The following is a 20,668-nucleotide window of genomic DNA, read 5'->3' as shown; positions in this document are numbered from 1 at the left end:
TTATAAGAAGGACTTTCAAAAATGGACTGAAAGCAGAGGTGCAGGTGGGGTGCAAGTTACATCCTGTTAACTTCAGCGATATGCAATCTCTTAAAATCCCTATAGACTGGAATGGAATGGATACGGACCATTCAGCTGTGAAAAATACAGTGAATACAATAGGAAAGCTTGTGTGATTTAATCCATCTATTGGTTGTGCTTGATAGTTGTTACATGGGAAAAGCATTGGAAAAAGTAACTGAAAAAAGCCGGTAGGGTAGAAGAATGAAGGACAGGAATAAACCCAACTTTTTTTTCCAGTGAATGTGACAAAAAGATTCTGAATAAGGAATTGATGTGCAATTTTGTCTGTATGAATCTTGTGCTATTTCTGCAAAACTTCTTGTAGACTTGAAATTCCACTGTAGACTGATTTCAGTAACAAAGTCAGTTTAAGAGTTATTTGTCTGTGTCCTCCCATCTTTGCTACAGGTTTCCTCGGATGTGCTGCCTTAAAACTATAAACCCACAATCACCAAAGTGAAAAGTTTTAAGCAGCTCAGAACAACAAAATGCTACCACGAGGTCACCTCGTAAGCAAAGCCTCTGCAGGGTACAACAGCGGTCTAGTGTGAGCAATGTGTTTTGGATTTGTTGGGATTTGCTTGTACTTCTGTGCTTCAGGATACACAAGTAAATATCAAGTTGATTCTCTCTGGACTTGACAGTCTTAATCGTCCTCCTTCTGTCAAGCTGACCATTACAGCTTTGCAAACTCGGTCTCTGCGTACCTGAGTTTTCACTAAGTCATGCTGAATTGGGTGTACATTCTAGGATTTGAACGTGGCTTAGTGGTTTGGCAGGAAATGTGAATTTTTGTTCACTTGACAAAAAAACCCACTTAATTTAGGCACACTGAAAGTTTGCAAAATGGTTGGTATTTGGGGGGGAAGGACGGGAGATCTTATACCCTGTCTTGTGAGTAGACAGTGAATCATCTCTGCTCTGGGAACAGAGCATTCCACTTCTCAGCTGGCTGGGGAACATCTTTCTGTGTATGGAACAAAGCAAGTAAGAAAATACAGAAAAAAGAGCTCATGCCGTCTGTGCACAGGAAATAGAGCCTGTATCTAAACTTTGGTGACCCAGAAAGGAAAGACAAGGAAACTCAAAATAGAGCTTGGTAAAATAACCTTTTATATCTAAGGAGTGTATAAGGGTTATTTTAAATATCAACAATTAAACCTGTCTCCAGGATAAAAGCGATGGTGTATTTACTGTAGGACTGTAAATATCTTAGCATTATCAGCTCTTTTCAAGCACTTTGGTATCAAGAATTTCTTGTTGATCTGGGAGAACCAGAGTCAAAAAGTTGGATGGCAGGATACTCAGCTTCCTATGGTGGTGTCGCTGCGTCTGATAGATGAATATATCACCCTCTGGAATGATACAAGCTCAGACCTGAGACTTCTTGCTAGTTTAAGAATTAACTATTTCGACAAAGAGGTTTTGAATATTTATCTCGGCGGCCCTAGAAAGTAACCTGTCTTGCAGACTTTCTATTCTGGCTCCCATGTTCATCATTGTGAGAAGTTCAGAAGTAGCTTTGACAGGTCAGTTTAAAACACAGGTCAGTTTAAACATGCATAAAAAAAAATAAAATCCCCAAAACCAAACCACAACTTATTAAACTCTTAAGGTGATTTGTTAAGGATTATCTTGAGGATTGTCTTTTTATATTTAATTGCAGCAAATTATATTCCTTGAGGGGTTTATATTTTAAGAAGATAAGCTCTTATTTATCCCTGGGTTTTTTTTCCTCTGTTCCAGTTTATTCCTGAGTAATACTCAGTTTTCTTCTGTCAGTTTTTAGACAGTCAACAGGATAAAAGGACTTGATAGCTTGACAGCATTTCAGAGAGGAGAAATGTGGTTCTGTTTTGGTTTCAGTTGCCCTCATGTCCCTACATGTATATTTATACAGGGAGGTGATTTTTGGTCTCTGTTGCTGGAACTCATGCCAACTGTATGATGGCAAAACCACGCAACGTCTCCCCGAGTCTCAAAATTGCGTGTTAGTCCTGTGCCACCAGCACCTTTTAGTGTGAAGCTATTTGTGCCTCGCTCTGCCATTGGGATACAGGAGGGCAGGAGCTTTGCACAGCTGCTCCAAAGCAGGAGCCCAAGGTATGGCTTGGAAATGAGACTTTTTAGTGTGTTCTGTCACCTTTCCTACTTTTCCATGTCTGGTGTGAGCAGCAGCAGAGGTAGATGGGTCCTTGTCCCCCTGGACCCCCAGAAAAGGGGGTTGCAGGTGGGGAGAAAGTTGAGCTTTGGGTGGTTTGTTGTGTTTTTTTTTCCTTTCTTCCCTTTTAACCATCTCTACCCCCAAATTCTGCCAGCTGGTGATGGTAAGAGGAGAGCCTTGTTGGCTTTTCATAGAATCGCAGGATGGTTCAGGTTAGAAGGGACCTTAAAGATCATCCAGTTCCAACCCCCTGCCCTGGGCAGGGACACCTCCCACCAGACCAGGCTGCTCAAAGCCCCATCCAGCCTGGCCTTGAACACCTCCAGGGATGGGGCAGCCACAGCTTCTCTGGGCAACCTGTTCCAGTGCCTCACCACCCTCACAGGAGAGAATTTCTTCCTGATATCCAATCTAAGTCTCCCCTCTCTCAGTTTGAAACCATTGCCCCTTGTCCTGTTGTTCCGGTCCCTGATAAAGAGTCCCTCCCCATCTCTCCTGTAGGCTCCCTTTAGGTACTGGAAGGGGCTGAGCACGCCTTTTGCAGGAGGCCTGGCTGGTTAGTCTTTGGTTTAGAGATGAGACATGGAGGAAAAGCTTTACTGACTCTAAGATCTGGTCTGGGTTTTCGTAGTTAAAAAAATGGATGCGTTAGTACGGGATAAGAAGTTGTGTGTTACCCAAACAAACAGTATGACCCCAAGCTTGTGCAGAGTTGACCCATGGGGCTTTTTCTCTGTTTGTAGCGTCCCCGTGAGATCTGACGTCGGCTTTGTCCTGCTCTGTCCTCGCTTGCTGTGAAGTGAGGAGGGAACAGGAAGTGAAGACCTTGTATTCGCCTAATGTGGTGGTGTTGGGAATGCCGAATTGGGAGGATTTCCTGGCCTTTCTTGTTTTTTTGGAAAGAAGAAAACAAAACTTGAAGACAAAGAAAAATAATAAAAAAGTCCTTGTACTGTCTGTCTCTTCCCTTGCCACTCCCCATCACTTCTGCCTCGTGCATCGCCGGCCCGGCGTGGAATGTTTCCAGGCTCCTTTTTGAAGATATTTATAAATAAGTTGAGCTCCATATGTTTGGGGTTTTTTTTCCAAATGATTTCTTGACTGTAAGCCATTGTATTTCTGTGAAATTGATCTATGCGTGGCAACTTGCATCTAGAGAGGGAAGTAACAAATGGGTTTGGCCTCGCTGTGTAAGCATGGAGAAAGGAAATAAAAAATAGTTTGACAATAACCCTAGCAATGACAGCTGGGGAGAGAAACTTGTTAAAAAAATTCAAGTTAGTTTTAACTTGTTTTGAAACAATAAGAATAAATGCGCTACGTAACTGGTACGAACTGAAATAGAGTGGGGGATAGCAGGCATGGATTTCTCTCCTCTAGCCTCAGCCTGCCCAGCAAAATCGAGCTTTAGTTTTATAAGTATCAACAGATCAAGAAGGGCAAAGACGCTTTAAGTCGTATTTTTAGCAAGAAGGAAAAGCATTTCAGCGGTGTTCCTTCGCATATGTTATGGTTATAAATTCCATTACCTTAGTATGCTTCAAGACAAATCATGATTTCAGGTTCAGTGTCTGCGGGATGTAGATTTTGCTTCCCAACACAAAAGGGATGAATTCTACTTGTGCCTCCATGGTTTGGCGAAGGAGGGAATGTATAGTTGGATGTACGGCGTAGTCAGGAATATCTGTGGTGGAAAAACATCAGCCACAGCAGGGCCGGGGGGGGGAGGGGGGCAAATGCCCTGCCATGTCCCATGTAAGAAGATTAGGTTAATACTGTAGCATGGACTTAGCAAAAAGTAGAAAGGATAATGCTGCATTAATTCACACAGGTCTAGTTTCCGTAGCACGATGACAAAACAAAACTAGTAATAGTCTAAAAATATAACCCTGAATAAAAGAACTTTCTCCTCCTCCTTTTTAATCTGTTCCCCCTCCTCCCCTTATTTCCTTCTTCGGCACCCGAAGTTGGAAACCTAGAGTGGGTTTTGAATGGGATTTTTAATTCCTCCCCTGCATGCCTTTGTTTAAAAAATAAAAATAAAAATCCCTATTTCTGTGGCTGTGACTCAGTCCTGCGGTGCCTATCTGCCTTGTGTCAGGCCTGGGGCTGTCTGGGGGAAGCACAGTACGCACATACCCAAACTGTGAGGCAAGCTTTGAAATTGCACCAAGTGCTCTCGTAGCATCAAATGTGCCGGATCACGCTGCGTTTCCAGTAACAGCCAGAGCTCTCTTGGCTCCGAATGGGAAAGTGGTCATGCAGCCTGACAAGGGGAGAGAGGCCAAATTGCACATTCATTTGGATAATGAGGTAAACAGTAAATATGAAAAGTCTGTCTCCTACTCAAACTCCATTGTTTTTTCCTAAAAGTCTATATTTAGATTTGGCAGCCAGATTTGTCACAATAATTGGTGCATTGTTTAAACAAGGTCACTGATGTGTGTGCATGTTTATCTCCGCTTAACTGGATTGCTTATTTGAAGTAGAAATACCTCCAAAAATATTATGCAGACCTCTTAAAAACTTGTGTACTCGACTCCTGAGGCACATGGTCTTTATTAGAAAATAGATGCAATTGTTCACATTCAGTTTTGCAGCTTGAAGTCCTGAGAGATTTCCACATAAAACCGTGGAGATTTGATTACACCCTGATTTTACGTCTTGCTGGTATATGAGTGTTTCATACGTGTAAAAAAACCCCTTTTATAAGGCAGAGATTATAATAAGTTACTAAGTGAAGCCATACAAGTGCCATCCCATCTATTTGAATTGGAATACACATGTTCATTAATTTAGTCTAGCTTCGGTGGTTGTTTATGTATTTATAAAACCCAAGGTGGCTTTGTGTTTTATATTTAGAGCAAATACTTTGGGCTTGTTGGCAGGTTGGTTTGAAACTTCAAGATATAATTTCAAAGTCAGACTTCATTGTTCAGAGAGGTTCTGCACCACTCGGTGAGGATGGAGCTAGGGTGGTCAAGGTAAAAAATAGCAAATAACAGCTCATTTTCCCTTTTACAGCTGAATTGAGTAAACACGAATGCCTTGAGGAGGAATGTTTTAATCAAGTAACTTTTCCGACAATAGTTGCACATCGCGAGAGGGTGAGACAAAAGTATCTTTACTGAAACTGCTGCTTCCCGGTGACCTTGGTCGTAGCTGGATATTGGCATGTCATTTCACAGGGCTGGCAATAATTTGTGGACTATTCATGGCTTCTTTCTGAAAGCTAGTTTCTTTGTAGGTGTGAGGGCTGTGATAGTAGCACGCTAAAGAGGCTTGTACAAAGCTGTCTGAAGGTTTAAATAAAAAGCATTTAAGAAATGTCAACTGGAGAGGATTTTGCTCTAAGCAAGAGCGTGCGGTTTGGAGGTTTTTATTTTGGCTTTTTTTTCCTGGTCCTGTTAAATCTTTTGGTTAAAATTTCCATTTTTGCAATGGAAGTGCCGCTTGTGCAGATCTACAAATGGCACTTTGCATGCTCAACTTGGAAAAGACTGACCTCAGAAATAGGCAGTTCTGTCATCTGGTAAGGCAGTGTTCACACCTAATGAAACAAAAACAAAGTTATTTTGGAACTTGAAAGAGAAGTAGTCTCTGGTACAGGAATAACAAATAAAAAGACGCAAAAGAAATGAAGCGCTTGTGTTGTGGGCACGGCTCGCTGTGTGTTCAAGGCCTGGGCATCAGCCTCCCTGTCCAGCTGACACAGACAGCAGTGCTCGGAAGGACAGCTTTAATGGCTGGGGACTCTGCCTGGGATACAATGACTCAGGCTTTGTGCAAATCCTTTTTCACAATGTCTAGGTTTGGGTTTTTTTTTTTATCCTGTAGTGAGAAGGTGTGTGCACGTCACAGGTTTGTTCCCTAAATAGTCTCTGAAAGAGCCATTATCTTCCTTCCCTCTCTTCCTCCCTCCATCCTCTCTCTTCAAAGGTTGAAATTATTCTATATCTTTCTCTTCTTGGGAGAGCCTCTTTTGTATGTGTTACCATCAGACACGTTTTAATATTACTTTTTAAGGGGTTTCATTTAAATTCTCAGTTCAGGCTTGGTGTTAGGACATACAGGTTCATCTCTCAGAGATCACACGGCATTATCGCAAGCAGTGTCCTACACTGGACATCTTTAATCATTCTTTAAATTGCAAATCCAGAGATAGTCTCAGTCAAAGAAGGTGTGCTCCTTTCTTTCCCCCAGTCTTGTGCTGTTTTAGTGCCTGCAGGTCACCTTGCTTCATCTGTTGGCTCTACTCACTGTTGCCAGTTGTGAAATCTCCTCCAGCCCTGCTGACGGGCTCGCAGCTCTCTCAGGCTGGCAGACAATACGTTTTCATTTCAGCGCTTCATCACTGTCCCCCTCTTCTGGCTTTTGTACTGATTCAAGACTGTTCCCGACAGGCAACCTGTGGAGAAAGAACTCTTCTGGTTAGAAGGTCATTTAAATTTCATAACTTCTCCTTTTTTTCTCCCTCTCATCCCTTTTTCCTTCTCTTTTGGTTGTTTCTTGTATTACTTTCTCCATGTGGTTACAGTTACATAAAAATAAAGGCTGGAAAATTTGCATATAGGCACCTGGTACTTGGGTATAATTACCAAGACCATTTTTGAGACATTTATCTATTAACATGCCTACATACTATGGCTATTTTTCCTCTCTTGGTGGTGTTTAAGCTGATGTTGGTTTGATGCATGCAAGGATCACATCTAGCAATAAAACTGTGTTCTGCTGGTAAACCTTTAAGGTTGCAGGAATAATGCTTCCCCCCTCACGAACAAATAAAAAATTCAAAACACTTCAATTGGAAAACGAGCGGGGTGAGGGAAAGGTAATCTTGCCTGGTGAAAAACATCATTATTAAAAACCTAAATCAGTAGCTTGCGTATGGTATTTCAGATGGTACCAAGCCCAACCTGTAATCAGGAAGAAATGGATGTCAGAGTGCTGATGAGCACTTCTTTATTACTACAGTTGAAGGATGGTCCTGCAGAAGTTGCCAGTGAGGTACGTCAGCGCACTTGTCTTTCTGCAGGGGCTAAAGTTGGTGGTCTGCGGCTCCTCAGGGTTTCCTCTCAGCGTGAGCCCCCTGCGTGTGTCAGTGGCTTCACATCTTGGTGCGGTGGTGAGCCCACAGAGGAGCCAGACCTGCAGGAGCCGCAGTGTCTCAGGTCGGGGCTGAGGGCTTGCCTGCCTTACAGAAACCTGTAAATCTCTACAAGTTTCCGAGGGAAGTGCTGCCACTCACCACAAATGGGTCTTTTTACTATTATGACTTTCCATGCTACCAAGTGTTTACCTTCAGGTTATACATTTGTTTATTTGCACCAGTGCATATTGCTAGAATACTTGGCTAGCTTGGGCTGGTGTTGCTCGCAGCTGCGTGTGTGGGCTCACTAAGCCGCTGCGCGCGCTTGGCTAGCTTCTAATGTACGTTTTTAAGGCCCTTGAAACTTGGCATGAGCTGTGTTTTGTTGACAGCAACAACAACAAAAGATTGCTAGTGAAATTAAAATCTGGCATTGCTGTTCTACAGGTTTATTTGCGATGTATTGAAATGGGATTTTCTTGCTAACTTTTCCTGGCATCCATCCAAAACCCAGCATCTCATAAATTTCTATTATCTCTCTCTGCTCTGCTCAGTTGACAGCGCTGTAGCAGCTTCTCATGCAGATCACGGGAACAGCACGGAGAAATGTAGCCAGGAGACTTTCAGGTGGGGAGTTTGTATCAGCAGAGAAAGTGTAGAAGAATTCAAGGACATAAGACTTAAACAGTTGTTTGGTAACTGCCACCTGCCTTCAGGTATTAGGCCACTGCAAATGCAGACCTGAGTCAGTCTGCCTCACAGAATCACAGAATGGGTGGGGGTTGGAAGGGACCTCTGGAGCTCATCTCATCCAACCCCCTGCCAGAGCAGGGTCACAGGTGGCACAGGAACGCGTCCAGGTGGGTTTGGAATATCTCCAGAGACGGAGACTCCACCACCTCTCTGGGCAGCCTGTGCCAGGGCTCTGCCACCCTCAGAAGAAAGGACTGCCTATGTTCAAGTTTGTGCCTGTTACCTCTTGTCCTGTCACTGGGCATAACTGCAGCTTTGGCTATAGTGAAAGGTAAAGGGCTTGGAAATGCAGGGCAATGACTGTACAACGCAGCATGACTTGGCACAAAAACCTCAGAAAATGAGGTGCGCTCAGGTATTTAAATGTGTTGGTATGGCCATTTAGCTTGTTCATAGAGGCTTGTTCATTTTCATTCTCAGCATAGTGATAGTGAAAGCGGCACGCTTTGTTGATTTATCTGGGGCAGGTGAGCCTTCTGTGTGGTCAGTGATACGCGTTGCTAGCCCAAAACTTGTCAGATAAACAGGCGGCAGCTTTGCTCTCAGCACCTCTGTTCTGGGCTCGGTAAGTTATCTGTGTTCCAACCATGCCGATTCCAAACTCCAGCAAGCCTTGCTCTTCCAGTCACTCTAATCCCAAACACAACAATTTGTAAGGTGCTATTTCGTTTGTCCTCTGCACGCACTAAATATTAAGCGGTCAAGTAAGTCAGGTGCACTGGTCTGTGCTGAGCTGAGGAGAAGTGATACCCACCTGCAGGAAATGTTGCAGGGGGAAACAGATGCATCTTGGTGATAGGAGATGGGAAGGGGATGTTAGGTCATTAATTACTTAGCCTTGCATAAACAAAACTTAATATTTTGAAAAGCCTCTAATATAAAGGGAAGGAAAAATCTTTTCATCTTCTATGCTATTTAGCTACATGTCATGTTGGGTCAATTGGAAGATGTTTGTGATGGTTTCTGCTTTATATATTGGTTACTGATCAATGAACTGTTCCACCGCAGTGGGCGTTGGACTGGTTTTAAAGGGTAAAGGAGCAAAGGGGAGATAGCCTGCAAAATCGAGGATCCCTGCCTGACTGCATCCCTGCTGGTTTCTTTGGGGAGGATGCAGGGTGCAATTTGCTTTACTTTTCTATGTGTAAAGAACTCATTTGATGGCTGGTAGCTGGGGACTTAGTCTGGGATCTTCTCAGAAGCGGTGTTTTCTTAACCTTCTCTATGATTTAGAAGAGAGGACTTGGTTGAAAACCCAAAGTGTGGTGAATAAACGTTCAGGGTTTGTCATGGGTTTTGATAGTTGTGTGGGTTTTCAGTTTTGGGCTTTTTTAACTCTCTTCTCTTTCCTCCCTCCTCCTCCCATGTCTTGCCAAATGTTTTAAAAAATGAGAAGCTGGCAAGTTTGTGCTTGGTCCAAAACGAATTTAAAATGGAGTAGTTCAGTCATGGGAGGTTTCAATTCATCTTTTTCTCAATATAAGCTACGCTGAAGATGAACTAAAATTTTACACATTGTGCCTTTACTCAAGCACTAGACAGCTTTCAGAGACCGAGCAAGCATTAAATATTAATTTTTATCATCAGATCATCAGAGACAGGTTCTCCCTCCAGCTGCTTGGCAATGATGCATTTGGTTTTTTGTGGCGTTGCCTTTTTTTTTTTTTTTAATTTTAATTTGCCGGTAGTATTTATTAAATGACAGATACTCTGGGGAATTTCTGTAGCTTTGTGCATCAGAACTGGGTAGGTTTTTTTGGGAAGCCAAATGGTGGAGATTGGGCTGCCCACGCAGGAGTCCGTTGCCAAAGAATTATCTGCGTATGCTTGGTGAAAATGTAATGCTGCTTGTGTACGTTTTCTGTGAAATGTTGTTATAAAGTTAAGAAAGATTGTTTTCCCAATATAATCCTAAAGCTGAAATGCAGTTATATTCCAACATAGCAAATCTGCATTTTGTGCATAAATTACTTAAATATCTAGAGTGGTGAAATATATGCTGTTAAACATGTCAAATCAGATGATTAAATGACTGGATTGTTGGGAAGAAAATAGTAATTTTCTGAAAAAGCCAAATGAATGATTTGGCACAATGAACTGCAAACATTACTAAAAAAACCTACTTCTGAGGAAAATTTGCTAGCTGAGGATCACTTTTTTTTTTATGCAGTAGATATTAAAAACAGGAGGTATAAATGAAAACATTCCAGATTTTCTCAAGTTAATTGACAAGCTCTTTTCTTCCACTGAAATTATTTTACCTGCTGACAGCTGAGTGGGTGGCTCTGTATGGTTAGGGATCTCGCATAACCAGTACATTAGCAGTCACTGCTGTTGAGTTGATTTCTCTACAATAACGTAAACACTTCCCAAGATGAACGGGCGTTGAACTGCTCGTTCAGAACGAGCTCTGAAAGGACATGGGTTTTCACATGAGTAACTGGACTGCGGATGAAGGAGAAAGTTCTTCTACGTGAATTACTTTCTTGCATGTTATATATACACAAGAAATGCTGGAGCCAATGGAGACTGATTTTAACTCAATGGCACTGGATTAGTATAGATGAAGGCTTTCTTTGGGCATCATCCTTGCTGTTGATGATGTGTATAAGGAAGAGAGAGTCCAGTTTGACTCAAAGCCCAGGCTAAAATTTTTGAGCTAGCAATTTAAAAGAATCATCTTATTTGTAGACTAAGCAAACTTGTGTATCAGTGATTTTTATGTCAATAAACATGCATGCTTTGTATACCATTTTTAGAAGCGCTTTGAGAAAGATCTCTTTAGCCTCTGTAGAGTACACTGAAATCTCAACTAAGTGAAGGCAGATGGACAACTGTTTTCTTTGATCACCAAGTGCATTCGTCTGAGCAGTGGTAACGTGAAATCAAAAGTCAAAAGTAAAGACCCTTCTGAACATTATTCAAACTTAAACTACGCTGTGACTTTGATGTTCCTGGGCTTCATGTTGAGCGCTTATTGAAGCCTGACTTTTTCTGGGTTGTTAATTCTGTACAGAACTGTGGTCCAACCCCTGGCCACACCAATAAAAATGTTTTTAAGTAGAAGTTAACTCATAACTGGTTTTGCATGGTGCTTCGTGCTGTAACTTGATACGAGGTTAATCTTTCTCTGCGTTCCGGTGCTGAAATGGGTGGTCTGTGGAAGTTAGTGATTGATGTAACACAAGCTGTACTGGGAAGGAGATGAAATGATCTTTCCATACAGTCAGGTGTATATACAGGATAGTGGTGAAAAACAGAACTAGCATGAGAAGCAGTACTGATGATCATATCTGTCCTCATGCAAAGACCAGTGTCTTGCCTAAAGATTCATTCTGTCCAAAGTGCTGCTGTGCTAAATCCCTGCTTCAGAACAACGTTGATGCAGCTGGTGTCATATTATCTGAGTTGAGTCATTGCTGTTGGTCATATAGAGTCCTCTGATACAGCAGATAAGTACTTTCAAAATGCTGTTTCAAAACATGGTTTGTACAAGTGCTCAGCTTGGCTGTTATGTTTCAACAGAAGTTAGAAAGCGTGCTAGAAATCTACAGCAAGGGAATCCCAGGAGGATGTCAACTACTGCACTAGCTGTCTCCAGCTTCTGTCCTCTCCTGCCCTTCTGTGCTCCCAAACCAAAAGGAGATGTAGATGTGCTAGCGGAAACTTGTACAAGCAAGGCTTGCAGAGCTGACCAGAAACCTACCTCACCTTCTCAGTTTTCTCTGCTGATTATGGCTTGTGCCATTAGAGTGAACCACATCGTCGTCTGTCATATTTATTTATACTTATTTCTGAAGTTCCATAAAACCTACTTTACCAGACTGACTAATTGAAAGCATTTGCTCAAAGCACTACTGACACATTAATAGTAAAAGGCTCAAGAGGGAAAACAGTGGCCTGTTGCTGAAAGGGGTGGATATCTAGTAACAGCAGATCCAGTTAAAGCTGAGGTCCTCAATGCTGCGTTTGCCTCAGCCTTCAGAAACAAGGACTCTCAGGCCTCTGTGTTTGGTGCAAGGGATCAAGAAGGAAAAAAACTACCAGCAGTGGATGAAGGTCAAGTCAGGAATTACTCGAGAATTGCTTGAGAAGAATTCAACCCATGCAAGTCCATGGGACCAGATAGGCTGCTGCAAAGGGTGATCAGCAACCCATGCAGTCAAGAAACAGAAGACAAGAGCCAGCAAACTTCTTCCTGGTGAATTCTGTAATTTGCACACTAGGAGTACTTGCATCTCTACCAGCATTCACTGCTCCTCATGTCTTTTTGAGGAGATCATTGCTCTGCATGGAAGTTGTAGCAGAGTTCTTGTTTAGATGCATTTTGTCATTTTAGACTCGTGCTCTGAGCAGCATGACTTCCTACAAAGCACAAGAGTCAGCATCATTATTTTTGATGCAGAATTTGCATTGCAGTGTCTGAGCTGTTCTTGCGTCTGAGGTTATTTGTTGTAACTTCTTGAACGTGGCAACTTTGGATAGTCACTTCTGTTGCTTCTAATTGAAGAATGTAACTTGCTGTTGAATAAGGGAATTATTTCTCTGCATGATGTGGACCTTTGGGGAACTCCAGCCCTGTTCTAGGGAGCAGTGATACCCGTTTCCATATATATACATAAGTAAGGAAGTTTTTGCATCTGCAACTGCCAGGAATGTACTTTGGCTGACGAATACAGCCTAGCTTAAAGGCGAGATCCCGTAGTGGGTCAGTGAAGCTTTATTGGTCTGCCAGACCAGATTATCATTTTATTTAACCAGAGAAGTAGTTTTCATTGTCACTTGATTGCCAAGGGTCTGTCAGCATTTCCATTATAAACCCCCTATTTTCAGGGATTTGAGTAGACTTGAGATTTAAGTGTTCTCGTCTAAAACTTGGCAAGCATGATCTGAGTTCACCAGTGGATATTTTCTTTATGAGATTTTTAAAATAGTCAGCTGTTTCTTAAATTGTAGAGAAGGCGAGGGTTTTTTTTTTTCCTCTTGGTTAAACAGATAGGACTATTTTTTCCATCTCGCTTATTCCAACTAGATTTATAAAAATAAAAGCCTATTCTGTTGGGTTTTGGGGTTTTTTTGTTTTGTTTTGTTTTTTTTAAAAAGAAGGGGGGTGGGAGAGAAAAAGGAAAATCTGCATGCTGTCCTGTTCTGTTTGCCAGAGGATCATGCCTCAAAACCTTTCCTTTGCTTTGGTCTGTGTTTGGTGAAGTCCCACCCACCCTCTGTCCCTTTTCTCCTCCCCTTTACTTATTTCCCTTTGGTGTATTTACACTCTCACTTCATTATGTTGCGGTGTTTCTTCTCCGGACTCCATTCCTCCCCTTTGCCTTCCTCTCTGGGGCATCCAGCGCTCGATTCTGATGAATCTGCCTATTTTACCTCTCTCTAAAAGGCAACTCTGAGTTATTCCTAAGTGATACGACGTACCTCTGGTAAATATAAACTCTAGGAATCATCTTTGTTTTGTATATAACTTTATGCTTAACTTTATATATATATATAGTTATATACTTTACTACTTAACTGAAGAGCATAATGTGCATGACTCTAAGTTGAATATTGCAGCCTTTTAGCACTTTTCTGAGACTTTGCTGTGACTCTAGAGTGAAGTACTTTTGCATTCTATTTTTTTTTTAACCAAATCTTTAACGTAGACTGAAAAAAGTGAAGCGTGATTGGTGCAGAACACCACTGTGGGTTTTCATGGCTGGGCTCTTTTAGTCATTTCCTGAAAGCTTGGTGCAGAAATGTGACAGCGCAGGAAGCGGCCGCAAGCATAGCAAGGCTTCATGTGCCATGAGAAGTCATCTTGCTATACGTGAGGGCACATCCTTCTTGCTGAGATGTAGAAATACCTGGTTCTGGGATTGATGCTCAAGATCTTCATAAAGACCCTCTGCTGTCTTGCAGTTCACAGCAGTGAACAAAGTGACTGTGACTTTAAAATGGTGATTGAGGATCTACAGTTATATGACTGTTAGGCAACAAGAAGTGTAAGTTAAGAGCTGAAGTTCAAGGGGTGGAAAATGAGTGCTTTCAAAAAGCACTACAGTCTCGCTCCCAGGACCTTCAGAAGATCGCTGTCGGAACAAGATGCTGGCAGTGCTGCCTTGAAGGACTATCATTGGTATGACCAAATGAAGAGCAAGAAGATGAATAAACAAATGAGTTCTGACCCAGAGAAACCTGTCGGAGCGTACAGGTGGCAGACACATCCTCGCCTTCCCTGGAGGATAGGCAAAAGAGAGGGCTTGTGCAGCCTGAAAGGGGAATGCAGTGATCCAAGTCTTGCCAAAAGTTCTGCAAGCGTGGCTGCTACCAGCGCTGATGATCTCCATGAAGACCCAATGGAGACACTTTTCCAGGCAAGGACTAGACCGTTTCGGGTTCCTTTCAACCGATCTCTGTCTGAACCTGTGCCACACATTGGAAACAGGAATGCAAAGCCTTTTCTGCAAGCCGTGCATTCAGTAGACTCTGAACAGCAAGGCTATTTCATCCGTGGCATTTTCTCCTCTCTCTCAAGTGGTTTTTCAAAGATAATGAATCGGAAAGGAGAGCCTGGCAGTGAGTCAGTAAATGACGGGAAGACAGATGATAATCAAATTGATTCGAGTACAGGTAAAGAACTCACTTTTGTTTTGTTCTACTTCTGTTTGTGTAGCAGGTGAGTATAGTGAGACACTCTTTGCGACATAAAGTAGTTGTTTAAATTCTGTTTTACCTTAGTTTTATTAACCTGACGTTGGTGACTCTCTGATATTCTATCTTAATTTTAAAAAGGCAACTGAAAAAGGGCCTTTCCTGATAAGGAAGTGGCGTGAGATGTTTTGGCGTGTGCTTAATAACTTGGAGGTCCCTTTAAAAAAAGCATCATCTGGTGGAAGCAGTAGCACGCGTGTGGTGTGTGCAGTCCTGCAAGCACCGTAGCCTCTGCAGCATTTTAGTGCCCTGATTGAGATATCAAGCCTGCTACTGTAAATGAAGTACTAGGGAGAGAGAGAAATAAAGCTGTCTTTTAAACAGTGTTCAAGACAGTGGAACAGATCTAGTTCCTCATACCAGATTCACCGTTTTGTAATCAACAAGCTAAATGGATGTCTGCTCGCTTCTAGATGCCCAGGACAGCAGTGTTGCAAAGGTTTAGGCAGCCGGGATTGAGGTCAGCAAGATGACAGTCCAAGATGTTATTTAAATCTGCCCTGCTCATAACACTGCTCATAAAGCAGGGGAAAAAAAAAAAAAAGGCAATGGAAAGGGGAGAAATTTGCCTTCTGTTCTCACAGTCTGTCCTGTAACTTTCTAGTGGGCTACGCAGCCTCAACCAAGTAATTTACGAGGCTTTGAAAAAACCCCAAAGTTTAAATTCGTAATAAAAGCAAAAATAAACCTTCCTTCTCCATAAAACCTCGGCACCTTCCAGAGTCCTCCAGATTATCGTATTAAAAGCCTGATACCATCTGGATCCAGGTGAGACTGCTGGACAAGTCATCAGTATTCAAAAAAACTAAGTTTAATAGTAGCAGTGAAAGAAGAATATCTACAGGAGTATTCCATCTTTCAAGTCTCAATGCAATGTCCCTTATAGGCTTATGTTTGCTACAGGAAGCAGTCATATTGCTTTAAAAGAAAAACAAGTGGCCAAAATGAAGAAATAACTAAGAATGACTATATCTGTTCAAACCTAGAAACAGACATCACTGGTTTGTGTTTTTCCAAGACTTTTCTCGACTGGAATTTGGGTTGATGATGCTTGTTAAATTGCATGGAATACATGAAGAAAACCCAAGAATTAATAGAACTACTTTTTTTTCCCCCCTTTTTTTTTTCTTTTCCCCCACCGAAGGCTTCTCGTTAAGGGGTTGGTTGGTTGATTTGCTTGTTTCTCTCCTCTCTAGTCATTCATATTAGAAAACAAAGATTTCTACTGCAGGCTCCCACTGTTGTTGAGACCTCCTCTCCTGGGAGACTGAAATACTATTGCAGCTGCCTGGGACAGTTTTTTCTGTTTGGTCTCTTCTGCCCACCAATACGTGTCAGCAAGCTATATTGGGAGGGTATTCTATGTGATTAAGCATTTTGGATTGAAATCTTGCAGTATGTGAAGGGCACAGCGTGCTGTAGTTCCACTTTTTCTTCTGTTTGGGTTTACTTTGATACCAAATGGTTCTCTCACAATGCGTAAGGCAACTAGGTTATTGGGATGCTTTGCTTTTAGCAGCCTGAAAAGTAAACAGAGGAAAAGGATTATTTGTGACAAGACACCACTTGGTAAATACTTCATGTCAGTTATGGGAGAATGACAGAGCCTTTTGGCTCTTTGGCATCGGACAAACCTCTGTCTGAGCCTGCCAAAACTGGTTTTGTAAAGAGAGTCACAGTTCAGGAACTGAGAGAACAACAATGGGACTCGAGATTAAAAGTCAAACTCTCTCGAGGGAGGAAGTCGTAGCTGGGAAGGTGTTTGAGGAAACAAGGTTGATGCAGTCACCCACAAAATTGCCTGAAACAGCCAGGTCCTGCTCCTGCCTGGGCTGCTGTCACAGGACCACAGAGCTAGTGGTGGGGGGGTCACCTCTGTGGCGTTTCTTTTCAGCCTTCTCAAAGGTTCACTCTGTGATCTTCAGGTAGACAACAACTTAGGTTAAAGAGAACTAGTTCACCCTGTAAGACATGCTGCTATGTGGGATATACACCCATAGGACAACTCATTGCTTACTGCTGGTTTTATTTTACCTTAGAGAAGAGCTGCTTTTGCCAAAGTTAGCTGGAGCTGCTGGGTAGAGTCTCCTGCCCCACGCAGTACGGTGGGCTGAGACCTGATAAAACAGTGTCAAAACTTGTGAGCTCCTGGGGTTTAGGTCTCAGGTCTGAGGGAGGTAACTTGGAGACAAAAGGGGCGAGAGAAATAGATCTAGCCTGTCACGTTCAACTGCAGTCTAAATCTTGTTTTCTTTCCAAACATCACATGAGTTTATTTCATTGGCGGGGGGGAGGGTGGGGGGTGGGGAGTGGGTGTGTGTCACCGAATGGTCCACTGACAGTTTTGGTGCTTGGGCAGGCAGAAGGCATCTTCCTATGCCTACAGTCCAGTCCTGTCTAGTGTTCAAGGAAAAATCCAAGAGAATTAATTCTGTTTTCCTCTCCAAGCAAGGCAGAATTTCGGAATCCTCAGGCAACTGAAGTCTGTGGTAAAAGTGCTCAGGCACTTTACCAGCCAAGAAATGGTGTGAGACATAGGATTTCTCCAAAGTATGCAAAAAGTTTGACTTGGAAAAGCTTGATTAAAACTCTCCCAGGATACATCTGTTTGGACAGAAATTCTTGTCACTATGACAAGAAGGACCCAAGAGGACCTTTTCTGTGTCATTAAATACGCAGTGGGAGAGGTGTGCTTAGGAGTTCCACCAAGAGAACCTGGAGGCACGCTTTCTGTCTCCCTTCTGTCCAAGGAGCCAAGCCCTTCCACGAGCTCATTTCATTAAAAGTATTTCCACTTTCCTGTGAAATACTTGCAGATTATCAACTTTTTAAAAGATGATCTTCCTTCTGATGCTTGCCTGGCCTCCTGTGTTTTCCTTCATCTCTGCACCAGAACCGGAGAGGCTAGTTTGTCTGCATGGGTTTGTGTAGCCATTGGTGGAGTTTGCTACTGGTCTTTGTAAGCCTAGGGAAGAGCAGTTCCCTTCTTCAAGAAATGGTTACCTCCCAAAAGAGGATCAGTTGGTTTTTTGGCAGCTTGAAGAGGGAAGTGAGATTTAAAAAGAAAAGGAAAAAAAAATAAATCTGCATGAATATTTTCCAGTTGGTCTCACAGCCTAGGGAAGCATGTTCAGACACTGCTTCATCGGTTCTTGGCTGTCGAAATCCTGAACTGGATGGACTCACTCATCCTTTGCGGTGATGAAAGGATGCTGAACCTCGGGAGAGCTGCCTTCCTTGGCTCTGCCCAGTGCTTCGGGGAGACGCAGAGGCTCGCCGATGCGTGTGGCATGCCTTCAGCAACATTACAGCCCGGGTTTTAGGAGGAAGAGGACGGACAGAGTGGACGGTCAGTGGGAAGAGCAGAGCTCTTTCCCAGTGTGCTGCATGGGGCTTCACAGGAGAAGCCTGGGCTGAGTTTGGGTGTCAATGAAGTGCTTTTGGTGCAAATGTGTTGACTTCTAACCACTTCTAAAGCCAGGCGTTTTGAACCAGTGTTTACATTAGCCCACGCAAAGCCTGAAGGTAAAAGGATTTATACTTGCTCTTAAGTTATTATTTATAGCTTAAGAAATCTAAGAACATTTTAATTTCTAGTAAATATATCAGCTTGAGGAAGGAGAAATGTCATTCTGATAAACTTGGTGATTGCGAGCATACCATGATTTCAGTAGAAACAAGGAAGGAGCTGTGCAGATAAAGCCCTGGATTCAAGGGTTGTAGGTGAGCTGCTGCACCTCTCTTCTTATTTCTGAGTGTTACCAGTGACCCTTTAACACTGTTGAGAATGGGTTTGTGAGAGAGTTCTCAGATAACACTTATTTCGCCCTTCCTTCTTATCTGGATCCCAGGGCAGTGCAAGTTACATTGTAGATTGATGACAAAATAATTCTTCAGTTGAATCAATTACCTATATCTTCCCTGGGTATCTCTGTTTTGGTTTGGGGGAGGGAGAGGGTAAACGCTGATTTCTTTTATTCGGCGTGCATTTAACTTTCACAGTCGCTCTCTTGTTACAATTTTTATAAAGACGCTTCTTCAGAATTATTTTCTTCTCTTTCTGCACTGGGATAAAGATATGTTTCTTCAGTCTTTTAATTTTGATTTCATGCTTTAATTCATTTCATATTTTTTTTATGCCTAGAGTGAGGGAATATTTTAAATCCTTGCTTTTCTGGAATTGATTTTGGTTTTTATAATTCACTGAAGTTATTCAAACTCTGTGCTCTTTTAAATATCTTTACAGTCTAGATTCATTAAATTCTAATTCTTATAGAAATCTTTTCATATAAACTTACTTAGAGATTTGTATTTTCACATTTAAAACTCAAAAGCTGAGGCAGTTGCACATTCAGTTTCTTTCAGCGATTCCCAAAATGCAAAACTGTTTCTTCCTGTCGGAGAAGGGATTTAGTATTTATTACTCATTGGAGCAGCTTTTTTATTTTCATGTTTTCAAAACCAATTTCTCATCTTAGAAGTCCTTCTACTGACTCATGTTCCTCCACCCGCAAACCTCTTTTGCTCTTAAGTAGTTTATTTTTGGTGGGGTTTTTATTGGGGAACTTTAGCACAATTGAGCTTATTCTGTAATTCATGTGTTCATTTAAGTGCTGTGCACATATCAGTTTATATGCCTTCTACTGATATCTCCTATGTTTCATTGGAAACAGTAGTCTTGATGTTAAAACTCGTCCACCTTTAATTGTCACATTCAAGGTAGCTGCAAGGTAGCTGCTTATACCTAATTCCTGCTTTGCATTAAAATGACTGTAGTTTTTTGTAGAGTCATAACTATGAAAATAACACGTTGCAGTCCTGTATCAATCTCTCTCTTTAAACTGTAGTGTGACTTTGTGGTCATAAGTATTGTGTTACGTGGTATATTAAAAATTACAGGGGGATGGGGTTGCCCCGGGGAGTGTTTCTGGTATTTGGCAGCTTTGAGTATCGCTTGAACACCCTGCCACCACCGCCACCACCACCGCCACCGCACGTCCCAGAGTATTTCTGTTTGCTGGTGAGCCGTGCCTGGTTCATGCCAAGCATTGTAACATTTAGTGTGAGGAATAGGCTAACGCTATTCAGCTGAATATTTATGAACACAACACAAAATAATTAGCCATAATATCTGAAGCTAATAAAATTAACGCTTATCTGGTTTTAATTACACTTAACAAAGGGTGTCTCTAAGCAGGTAGTTGTTCTCATTTCAGCGCTGACTGTTTTTAATTTCTTTAATCCCCAGACCATTTTGTCTGAATCCAAAAATTATCATTTAGTGGGATGAATGAGGACATTTATATTTGTAAGATCTGTTTTCTGACTCATGAAATCACAGCAAGTCAATGGCAGAGTCTTGCATTCCAGGTTGCTTTTTCTTGTTTTTGTGGTCCGTATCCGTGGGACTGTTCGGATGTTGTGCTTTATGCTGCCTGTGCAGAGGAGGCTGACAGCTGGTGCATTCAAGAATGTTATCTGTGATTACCTTGATCATGAGAAATTATTGTGTGGGAATTAGCTGAGGAGAGGGTAATTATGTCCTAGAGATGTCTTGTCTCTGGTATTTTCTTTGCAGGGAGAGAGGGGCTTGAAGAGATGCAGCTCTTTTAGAGGCAGCCAAGAGTGAAAGCGTGGAGACTAGGAGAAAGGGCTCCCAGTGAAGTAAAGATTTGGGGGTTTGATGGGAGAAGCTTTTCCTTTGATAACAGGCCAGAGCAGGTTGAAAGGAAGTGGCTGAGAGAGGAAAAACAGTCTGTGCTTTCCAGAGGAGGAGCTATGTCTGGAGCAGCTGGATTTGGAGTCTTTGGCAGAGCTTCGTGTTTCAGCTTTTGAATCTCCGGAAAGTTCAGCTGTGAGACCCAACGGGGCAGGATCCTTGGGAGGGCAGCGGGAGA

General features: G+C 42.3%; 1 protein-coding gene across 7 annotated transcripts in view; it reads left to right on the top strand.

The window, feature by feature from the left end:
- The window catches only part of RASAL2 (RAS protein activator like 2), a 191,423-nt gene that overhangs the window by 45,156 nt on the left and 125,599 nt on the right, over positions 1-20,668 (top strand). For 3 of the 7 annotated variants that reach the window (XM_063342802.1, XM_063342804.1, XM_063342803.1), the window contains exon 1: positions 14,096-14,690. The exons of the other annotated variants lie outside the window; for them this stretch is intronic. In XM_063342802.1, coding sequence (XP_063198872.1) covers positions 14,096-14,690 — 595 coding nt within the window. Of the gene's footprint in view, positions 1-14,095; positions 14,691-20,668 lie in introns of those variants that run through there. 7 annotated transcript variants of the gene reach the window in all.

The sequence above is a fragment of the Chroicocephalus ridibundus genome, chromosome 8 (genome assembly GCF_963924245.1).
Source record: "Chroicocephalus ridibundus chromosome 8, bChrRid1.1, whole genome shotgun sequence".
Classification (NCBI taxonomy): Eukaryota; Metazoa; Chordata; class Aves; order Charadriiformes; family Laridae; genus Chroicocephalus; species Chroicocephalus ridibundus.
Note: the sequence above shows the minus strand (reverse complement) of the source record. Positions and strands in the feature narration are given on the sequence as shown.